The sequence below is a fragment of the Micromys minutus genome (assembly GCF_963924665.1).
Source record: "Micromys minutus genome assembly, chromosome: 4".
NCBI classification, from domain to species: Eukaryota; Metazoa; Chordata; class Mammalia; order Rodentia; family Muridae; genus Micromys; species Micromys minutus.
This window is the reverse complement of record NC_137973.1, coordinates 25567622-25578577: the sequence shown is the minus strand read 5'-3', so window position 1 is coordinate 25578577 and position 10956 is coordinate 25567622. Positions and strand designations below refer to the sequence as shown.

The 10956-nt window shown below is 48.0% G+C and overlaps 1 protein-coding gene across 1 annotated transcript; it reads left to right on the top strand.

Moving 5' to 3' along the window:
- The first annotated feature begins 6536 nt into the window (after window positions 1-6536).
- Window positions 6537-10780, top strand: MSTO1 (misato mitochondrial distribution and morphology regulator 1). The gene is made up of 14 exons (XM_080915195.1): window positions 6537-6668; window positions 6760-6895; window positions 7308-7377; window positions 7475-7550; window positions 7900-7954; window positions 8076-8163; window positions 8309-8426; window positions 8517-8651; window positions 8746-8898; window positions 9136-9267; window positions 9342-9526; window positions 9730-9834; window positions 9908-10020; window positions 10260-10780. Exons 1-14 carry the CDS (start codon window positions 6585-6587, stop codon window positions 10472-10474), a joined length of 1665 nt encoding a protein of 554 aa, XP_080771321.1. The 5' UTR covers window positions 6537-6584; the 3' UTR covers window positions 10475-10780.
- The last annotated feature ends 176 nt before the right edge of the window (window positions 10781-10956 follow it).

The following is a 10956-nucleotide window of genomic DNA, read 5'->3' as shown; positions in this document are numbered from 1 at the left end:
CTTCCTGAGTGTTGGGATTATCATGTGCTGCTACACCCAGCCATGTTTCCATCTTTTTTTCCACTAAGCACCCACTCAAAATTTAAAATGAAGTAACATAGTGTGGCACTGAAGGCTGCATCTTGGTCTCCGTATTCATGCCCCTAAAATTGCTCTTAAGTAGTTGATTGCAAACTTGGTCCCTACCAGCAAATGAACTTGGGAAACAATGCCATGTGCCTTTGGGAAACTCATCAGAGTGTAAGGCTCTTACTGGAACTGACCAGTCCTAATCAAGAATGGCCTTCTTGGGCACTTAGAAAGTAAAGTTCAAGGCCAGCCTGGTCTACATAGTGAGTTTCTGAAGAACCAGAGAGAACTGTCTCAGTGAATTATTCCATAAGTGACTGAACAGACCTTTTACTTTGGTCGGTTGGGGAGGTTTACTTCAGTGGTAGGATGCCTTGTGTGAAGCCAAAGACTGACATCCATTGTCTTCCTCAATCACTATCTGTAACTTTAATTTTTTCAAATGCCTATTTTTTAATGATGGTTCTTAAACACTTTTAACCTCCCTTTTAGCCCATACCCACCAGAGGCAGTGGGAAAGAATGGATATGGGGAAAGTGGACCTGTTTAAGTTCTTTGTCAACTTGTCTGTGTTGTCTGTAAATCAGCAGTCAGTTCACAGGTGCACTCACAGGCACTTCCCGGACACGCAGTCCAGTTCAGTAGTCGGGACAGCAACAGGAATCAGCAGCTGAGGCACTACCTAGCAGAGACAGCCAGGGCTCAGCCTTAGCATGAGTCAGCAGGAGGGACTCCAGAAGGTCTCTGCTGTGCCTCTCTCAAAGAAGCAAAGATTTGAGACCCACAAGCCTTGCTCAGCCTCTGTCACAGTCCGTCAGTCCTATTTATTCCTCCAAGCATCACGTGTCCTCCACAAGTCTTACCTCAGCACGTGTGTCTGTCTCACCTGACATCACTCTGCTTGCTGATCAGCCCAAATCCATGGAAGAAGCAAGAAATCCCAGCACACCACCAGGTTTTTGATGTGTTTCTCTATGGAGTCCTGACAAATTCAACTCAACTACATACACAATGTAAGGCGAACCAATATATGTATGTTGTTAGCAAAGAATTCATGTGGGCTAGAGATGGCTCAGTGGTTAAGAGCACTGACTACTCTACCAGAGGTCCTGAGTTCAAATCCCAGCAACCACATGGTGGCTCACAACCATCTGTAATGAGATTTGATGCCCTCTTCTGGTGTATCTGAAGACAGCTACAGTGTGCTTTTTATAATAAATCTTTAAAAATAAAATTCATCATGTGTCCTTTCACATGCTTGCTTTGGCAGAGCATCCTCTCTTCTGTGTCTGCTTCAGTGAAACGTTCCTTCTCCAGACTACCTTAGCCTTTCCCCTGTGTCCACTTGGCCTAAACATTCTTTCACATGTTTAACAGCAAAACATCCAACACAACTGACTTTCCAAAGAACCCAGTATCCACTTCACTCTGTCTTAAAACTAAGAAATAAAAGTTCTTTGAAGAACTGGTGCTTCTGCTGTTGCTTTTCTCTGCATTTCTTGGGGACAATGTTTCCAAAGAACCCTTAACTTCCACCTCACTCGCTGTGGTTTTCCAGGCAGATTTTGCTGAGCCCAGATGTTACAGTTACAGCCTGGCTATCCAGCCAGTGTTTGCAGTTTCCAGCCTACTTTCCCAGCACTAATGAAGAGAATGGTGCCTGGGGTTTACCTGACTGCATAGCAAGCACTTTAATGTCAATTGGATTAATCAGGCTGTCTGGAGAAACCATATGTGGGACTTATTTGATATATCATAAATATATTTATTTATAAAGCCGGGAGTGGTGACCACTCAGTCTCTAATTTCAGGCCATCCTGCTCTATAACACTTGTTCCAGGATGGCCAGGGCTACACAGAGAAACCCTTTCTCAAGAATAAAATATATATGGGGTTTGTTAGAGTCTGTCATGCTGTGGTCTGACTAGTCCAACCATGGCTATCTCCTGATGGGAAGGCCAGTGAGGGAAAGCAGACAAAAAAATCAGAAGCTTTCTTCTATGGACTTTTAAATGGGCTACCAGTGCAAGGTGTGGCTTACTCTGCCCAGATTCAGTTTGGGTCTTAGGAGCTAATTTAATTAGGATCATATGACCTAATCAAGATGATCCCTCATGGGTGGGTCAGCTTCTTAGGTTTCATTTAATAGTTATGACAATCATGGCAGCCAACGCCCACTTGCTCAGCTCTGCTTCTGGTTCTTCCATGTTTTGTTAATGAAAGGTGATTTATTAACCCTGCTTACTTTGCTCTGATCCTGCGTGTTGGTAGCTGCCCTCTGTCCAGCATTCCTGTCGAGATCTCTCTGACCCTGAGATGTCATCTTGTGTACTGTTCCTTTCTCTGCACCTCTGGGCTTGTAGGGTCCACTGGGGCACACTGTTGGCCTCCACAGAAATGACTGTTTGTTTGCTGTCCTCCCCAGAAAGTGGTCATGGAAGGTTCAGGGTCAAGCCACGCTGTGGAAGACGGCCAGCTCTGGCTGCTTCGCCAACCTGCCTATCCACCCATTCAAGGAATTTGAGCTTCCCAGATTTTTTAAAAAGATTTATTTCATTTATTTATTTTTATGTATATGAGTGCTCTGCCGGCATGTACATCTGCATATTACAAGAGGGCATCAGATCCCCTTACAGATGGTTGTAAGCCATGGTGCTGGGAATTGAACTCAGGGCCTCTGGAAGTGCAACCAGTGCTTTTAGCTGTTGAGCTCTCTCTCCAGCTCTCTTCCCAGATTTTTTGAGGAAGGAAGCAAGAGCCCTGAAACTAGTTGAGTTCTTCTATAAAAACCCCAGGGATCTTACAGCCTCCCACACGCGCCTGACGACAAAGGTTATTTCATTTCCTTTTCTAACATATTTTGTTGGGTTTTGTTTCTTTCTTTGAGACAGTTTTTTCTGTGCAGCCCTAGCTCTCCTGGAGCTTGCTCTGTAGATCAAACTGGCCTCAGAACTCACTGAGATCCTCGGTCCTCTACCTCCCAAGTGCTGTGTGATGAGTATGTGCCACCACCACCCAGCTAATATTTTCATGTATTGATTATTTGTGAATAATCACATCTTGATCGCTCCCACCTTCCAGTCCTCCATGTTCACGCACACCCAAACACCATGGGGGGGGGGGCGTTTTTGTATACTTCCTGGAGCTGCTTTTTTTTTTGTTGTTGTTTTGTTTTGTTCTCCTTCGATGGCTTCCTTTTTTAAGCTGTTACTATTTTGGGGAAGCAAGGCTGTCACAGAAGTCCTCTATGATCCTCTTTACCAAATGTCATCAATACTACAAGAGCAAGCTTCCTTGCTCTTTACAGTCAGTGGGATCATCCGGGTTTCCACATGGTTTCTTGGCAACAGCACAAACCAAACATGTCCACTTTATTTCCCACATCAGCATGTGCCAAGGACCGCCACCTTGTGTCCAGTTGGCAGGACAGCCCACAGACATCAATAAGGTTCGCTGCCAAAGTGCAGGCCACTGGCCAGCATGGCCTCCAGGAGACACATGGGCCATAGAGGTCTATCAAGGAGGTCCAGTCCAGTAAATGGACTGTTCTTCATCTTCAACATGTCGCTGTTTGGAGCTAGGGTGGTCATTTGGCTGGACAGTTTGTTGGCGGCTGAGTACATCACTCTGCCTACCCTACTGGGTAAAGCCTTGCCACACTATCAGCCACAGCCTCTCAAACCAGTCTCTGGTTCTGTCTGCACTTGTGGCTCGGCTCCTGTCTTTGCTGCCTCTCCATCACAGACTCTGTTGTAGGGGCCTTGGAAGCTGCAGTTTGTCACACAGCATTTTCTTCTTTTACCCAGCTTCATATGCAAATGTTCATTGGTCTGGGTTGAGCCCTTTGGCACTGGCTAGACCATAGTACAGGACCCTCCCTGAGGCTCCTCTTAGATAGCCTATGGTTATTTACTCCAGCAGCCCATAGATGAAGTGGATGTTGGGGTGGACCTGCATCTGGTCCTAAGTTAGTGTACCAGGATCTCCAGTGGACCCACACACTAACCCCCGAGCTGCCATACCACAGCCAGAGGAAACAGCAGGCCCTAGTTTTGATTTTTTTTTTTTTTTTTTTTTGAGATAGGGTCTTATGTAGCCCAGGATAGCCTTAAATTTTAATCCTCCTTCCTCTACCTTCTAAATGCTAAAAGTACAGACATGAAAACTATGCCTGGTACTCCTGATGTACAGAAATCACATGAATAAAAGCACAAACATATTGTGTGCTTTAAAAAAAAACTATACCTGGTTTTTAACTCCAATTTTTAATTAATTTCCCTAAATATCATAATTTATCTAGGTTTTAATAAAACCTTCCAACAATCCTGGTATTCATATTGTTATTTATTATATCTGTGAGCACATGAATGCCACAGTATCCATTTGGAAATCGGAGAACGATTTATAGGAGCTGTTTCTCTCCATATAGGTCCCGGAGATTAGACCAGCCCATATGTCCCAGTTTCTAGGACACTTGTGATAAGCTACTGCACACCATCAGTCAGCTGGTATTCTGATTTGAATGGAATGTCCCCCAATAGTCTCAAACATTTGAATAGTAGGTCCCCAACTGTTGGAACTATTATAACAAGAATTAGGCGTGGTCTTGTTGGATGTATGTCTCTGGGGCCGGCAGTCTCAGAAGCTCCCTGCAAACCTCAGTTCAAGCACTTACATCTGATTAGCCATCGTCCTAGCTCTCGTGGTAGTTCCGTCTTCAGTAGTAGCTGCCCTTTCCTGTCATCAGTGAGACTTGTATTGTGCTGCTTGTATTGTGTCCCTGTGAATGCCAGGATCTAAAACATTACTTCTGTTAATTCCCTTATGTGTGTGCACGTGTGATAGCCAGGAGCACCGGCTCTTCTGAAGCTGAAGTGACAGCCATTGTGAGCTACCAGAAAGACAGCTGGGAAATTTGTTGTTTACTGTCAAAGTCACCTGTGTTTGCTTGCAAGCGATCATCCTGCCAGGACTAGTGTTGGACTATTGATGTCCCCCAGCAAGGGTAGTGGAGTCCTTAAAGTCTTAACTGAGGGTCCAGTAGTTCCTCCCACCTATCTATATATAATTCTTCCCTAATTGTGTTTGGCCTCTGGATCTGGGTGATGTTGGAGTATATAGTCTCCAGGAAGGTTGGGGGTTTGGAGGAGACACAGGAAGACTCAAAACTGGGTAAAGACTTTGCTATGAGGTTTTGGGGTAACCCATGCCCCAACCTTTAGTAAGCAATTCCCCAGTAGTTCAGTAAGTAGGCTCAATAAACTGACCGGTTCCCCTGGCTGGACTTTAATAAATAGTGGAACTAAGATCAAAGAAATTAAAGAGACTAGTAAAAATGGCTTTTAATGCACAACTCTGCCTACATACAGCATACAGCACAGAGAAAAGTTTTAAAAAATGGCTGCAAGATTTTTAATTTTAAAAATTTACTTTGTAAATCCTTTGTGATTGTGTTGCTGTATATTATATATGTATTAAATATATACATATTTCCCTAAGGAGACCTGTTGTGTTAAATTTTTCTGGGGTGAGAAAAAGATAGAAGAATTTGGAGCAGCCTGGTATTGGTGCTGGGAATCAAAATTCAGTCCTCTGATTTAATATGTTCTCTTAGCCACTGACCCATCTCTAGAACCCTTAAGTTGTTTTGTTTTTTAATTACATGTATTTCGTATGTATGAATATGCATATGTACTACATGGATGGAGTAACCAGAAGAGGGCACTGATTTATGGATCCATGTGAGTGGTTGGGACAAATCTGGGTCCTTTGCCAGAACAACAACTGTGCTTAACCACTGAGCCATCTCTCTACCCCATCAAATTAATGTTGGTTTCTAAGTCCTCCAATGAAAGCTAGACAGATATCTGTGATTTGGAGACCAACCTACATAGATAATATGCAGTGTCCCAGAACAACCAGATACTTGTCTTAATCCCACTCCCCAAAATGGTTAAAGCCCTTCATTTAAATAAATCTGTCTTCGCCCAAATGCTGGGAAACAAAAAACAAATGAAACCCGCACTTAAGTACAATTGAAGTATACGAACATGCGCGAAAAGGAATACAATCTTTCCCATAGAGTAACAGTAGACGACCCATGGGCCAGCCCTCTAGTTTAGGTGGGCTGGGACTTTAAAGACGGGAAAAGGAAGTGAGTGGGAGGATCCAGGAGCGTCCAGTTCCTCGTCGAGTTTTTTTTTTTTTTTTTTCTCGCGCGACTTATTAGCTGCAGAAGAGAAGCATCTGCGCGAAGAGAGACAGAAGCAGGTGAGAGAACCTTCCATGACCTTGGCCACACCAGACACAGTCGGAAGCGCAGAGGGAACAGCGTGACGACAGCGGTTCGCGGCAGCTTCCGGCATTCCAGACCAGGAAGAGGCGGGGCCCCGGAGACTAACGAATCGGGAGGCCAACGGGAAAGCACGTGCTCGCGAACCAATAGGGCGCGGGAGCCGCCCCCTCTGGCTAAGGGGCCCGCGGCGGCTGAGGAGTATCCTAAGAGCTGTGGCGGTATGGCGGGCGGGGCCCGCGAGGTGCTCACGCTGCAGTTGGGACATTTCGCGGGTTTCGTCGGGGCGCACTGGTGGAACCAGCAGGTCAGGCCCCTAGTGGCAGCCCGGCGCTCCCTGCGGGAGGTAGCGGCCCTGCCCCTCCTTCCCCCTGCGCTCAGTCTTGTGAACTCTGCAGGATGCTGCACTGGGACGCACCACCGACGGCGAGGAGTCGCCAGGCGAGCTGTGCCCCGACGTCTTGTACCGAACCGGCCGGACTCTGCATGGCCAGGAAACTTATACGCCTCGACTCATCGTCATGGATCTGAAAGGTGAGGCGATGGCGGGCTCAGCCAAGTGTTCCTGTGTAGCGTGCGAGGGCCCTCGCATCAGTTCACTTCAAAACCCACGTTGGGCACAAGTCCCCGGTCAGGCTCTGGAGTGGTTAGTATAATGTTAACCTGCTGCACTCGCGCCTCCAGATGAACCACAGCTATTGACAGAAGGATGGAGTCCAGATTCCCTGTCCCATCTAATGTATATCCAAGTATGCTTTTAAAAGCCAAGTGCCGTGTGCAGTTAGTTGGCCATGGCCTTAATCCCAGCAAAGGCAGGTAGATAGAAGCTCTGAGCTCAAATCTGTCTACATAGCTGTGGAATTCAGAGCTACATCTTGGTTGAGAGGAACCGCTACCTGATAGGTAGTCTTGACCACATGACACCCTAGGTTTTGTTTCTATGCAGGCAGTCTGAATACCTTGAAAGAAGAAGGTAGTCTGTACAGGGACCGACAGCTAGAGGCTGCAGTAGCATGGTGAGTATCCTTCCTGTGGGCATGGGCCCCTGTGTGTACATAGAGGCTGGAGGGCTCTGCTGAGGGACACCTTCTGTGCTTAGTCTCTCTTTTTCAGGCAGGGGAAACTCACCACACATAGAGAAGAAGCCCACCCAAAGAACCCGAACCTCCAGGACCTTCTGAGTGCAGAGGTGATGGATGGGCTCCTGCCCAAACCTTCAGACCCATTGCAAGCACAGAGACTCTCTGATGCAGAGAAGAGGGAGTCTATTCACTGTAAATGCCTTATCTGGCTCAGAAGTTGAGTCCTGCCTGTTCTTTCAGAACACTGAATTGAGTTCCCAGTCTCCACATCAGGCAGCTCACAACCTGTACCTTCAGCTCCTAGAGATCTAACACCCTCTTCTGGCTTTCAGTACCCCATGCACATGGTGCACATAAACTCACACAGGCACACACATATACATATGACTAAAGATAAAAGCCCAAGGCCGATGAAAACAACCCGGAAGTAAAATGCTGATCTTCTCACCCTCCCAGGGAGTGCTGAGCAGTGACTGTGCCTTGCGGGCCAAACTGATCTACAATGGCAAAGGTGAGACATCCCTTGATGCTGGACACTGGGCAGAGAAGGAACTTGGGGGACGGTACAACTCATCGGCTGTTCTTCCCACTAGGCATCCCTGCTACAAATCCCAAACCACTTCTCCCCACAGAAAACAGCATCAAAGTCTGGTCAGACTTCCTCAGAGTCCATCTCCACCCACGGAGCATCTGTGTGATTCAGAAATACAACCATGATGGGTATGGGAACTGCAAAGGCTGTGAGACAAAGCTTAGGTCCCCAGGACACACTGGATAAGGCTGGGGCCCTTCTCACCTACCCTCCAAAACAGCAGACTAAGGAACTGAGCACGGGGCTGAGTCTAATTGTGGTGACTTTTGGCAGTGAGACAGGCCGGCTAGAGGCCTTTGGCCAAGGGGAGAGTGTCCTGAAGGAGCCCAGGTACTTGGAAGAGCTGGAGGACAGGCTGCATTTCTATGTGGAAGAATGTGACTACTTGCAGGTAGTTGTGTGGCGCGGTGAATGGATGTTGGGGTAGAAAGTCTCCTCATCCTATACATTTTTTGGGGGGAATGTCTTCATCTATCTCCAGGGCTTCCAGATCCTGTGTGACCTACATGATGGCTTCTCTGGAGTAGGAGCTAAAGCTGCAGAATTACTACAAGACGAGTATTCAGGGCGGGGAATACTAACCTGGGGTCTGCTCCCTGGTCCCTACAATCTCGGGGTGAGTGGATGGTGGAAGAAAAGCAGAGTTGATGGGGACAGAGGACCCCACCCTATGAGTTTCCTGACGAAAGCTACTCCCATTTCTATCCCAGGAGCCCCAGAAAAATATCTACCGTCTCCTAAACACAGCATTTGGTCTGGTGCACCTCACTGGGTACAGCTCTTTCGTCTGTCCCTTGTCCCTCGGAGGGAACCTGGGCCTGCGACCCAAGCCACCTGTCAACTTCCCTTACCTACATTATGATGTGAGGCTCAAGCTCAGTCTGCGCCATCCTCTGTTTCCTCTCTCTTTCCCCAACCCCACAGAGCACATGCTTGGGAGGTGTTTGTAGCACCAAAGTGGGTTCTCAGCTTGCACTTGACTTCTTAGCAACTCATGTTTGTCTTGTTTCATTCCCTGGATGTCTGTCCTTCATGTTCTGCCTCTACTTGGCTTTCCATGCCCAGAAGACACAGTGTTCCCCTCCTGTCCCACTTGACAGGCCACTCTGCCCTTCCACTGTAGTGCCATCCTGGCTACAGCCCTGGACACGGTTACCGTTCCCTATCGCCTACGCTCCTCAACAGTTACCATGGCTCACTTGGCTGATGTGCTAAGTTTCTCTGGGAAAAAGGTAAGAAGCTCTGTGAGGGGCTGGGCCAAAGCTGAGAGAAAACACGTAGTAACCTGCTGCCTCCCGGTGTTTAGGTGGTGACAGCAGAAGCAATCATTCCTTTCCCACTAGTCCGAGGCCAGTCCCTTCCTGACATCCTGACACAGCTTGGAGAAGCCACCCCATGGACGTCCCTGTCTGCATGCGGGGATTCTGCTGGACATTGGTGCTTTGCCCAGTCTGTGGTGCTCAGGGGCATAGACAGAGCTAGCCACACCAGGTAAAGACTGCTGGTTCTTAGGGGCCCCTGTAAGACCTGCGAATGTCTCGTCTCCCTCATGTCTAGGCATTCTAATGGCACACTTTATAACACCCCTTTTTTGCCACCAATCAACGCTTCACCTTAGAAAAAAAGCTCTGGACCAATTCAATCTTAATTTACATTCGTGCAGCTAAAGGGTACATGTGACTTTGTTCTTGCAGTAAGCTCAACCCAGGGACACCGCTGCCCTCTGCTCTCCATGCATGTACCTCTGGAGAAGAAGTCTTGGCCCGGTACCTACAGCAGCAGCAGCCTAGAGTGGTGAGGTCAGTTCACACTCGCCCTTCCCCAGGCCTCTGCCCTGACCTCGCTGCTGTCTGATCACCTCTCTGTCTGCAGTTCCTCACATCTGCTGCTGACTCCCTGCACAGTGGCTGCTCCATACCCTCACCTCTTCTCAAGCTTCAGTCAGAGAGGGCCGGCCATGGACGGTCCCCCCAAGGGCGCAGCAGGTAAGACATGAAGGAAACTGACACGAGCTACATAGGAGAAGTTTTACTCTTTCTCTTCCTGGATTAAAAGTGCAAAGAAAACAAAGTTCACAGTTGAGTGTTCCTCTACTCCACTACAAGCTCCTCTGGGGAGCACACTAAAGGGACACACACACTACACTGCTGTACTTCACAGTCAGGTCTAAACGTCCCAGAGCAGACTCCAGTCCATTCAGCATCTCCTTTCTTTCCCTCTGCAGCAGTGCAGAGCATCCCTGTATTTGGGGCCTTGCGTTCAACTTCATCCTTGCACCAGACCCTGGGAGACTTGGCGGAAGAACTCAGCAGACTTGACCTGCGGCGCTGGGCTAGCTTCATGGACGCTGGCGTGGAGCAAGATGACATGGAAGAGCTGCTGCAGGACTTACACAGCCTGGCCCAGTGTTACCAGGAGGGTGACAGCCTTTTGAACTGAAGTCCGGGGGAGGGTAGTGGGGAGATAATTTATAATAAAAGCTGCCGGGTGCAGGAACCCAGTATGTAGGGACCTGTTACGTGACATATGCATTTATACATTTAAAAACACTGAGACCACCAGACTAAGAGGCAAGCCCCGTTTTCCCTCAGTGCTATATACAAATTGAGTTTATAGGGTCTTCACCAAGAACCCTGAGAGATGAACTGTAGAGCCACCTCCATACTTGCTCTGACCTCGTGGTCTCCACAGAGTGAAGTGTCATCCGTCTCCAGTGCTGACAGCTGTCGGGTATATCCTGGCAGACGTCACTCATCCAGCTCCTCTTCAGACAGCAGGTCCCCATGGTCAGAGAGCTGGTCTGCATTGCTGGTGCTGGTGGCATCATCCTCCTCCTCAGAGCTGGCCTCACAGGCCGTGTGGAAGAGCTGCATGAGCTCTCGGAAACGGTGGGAAACCTGGGAAAGAAAAAGTGGGGTCAT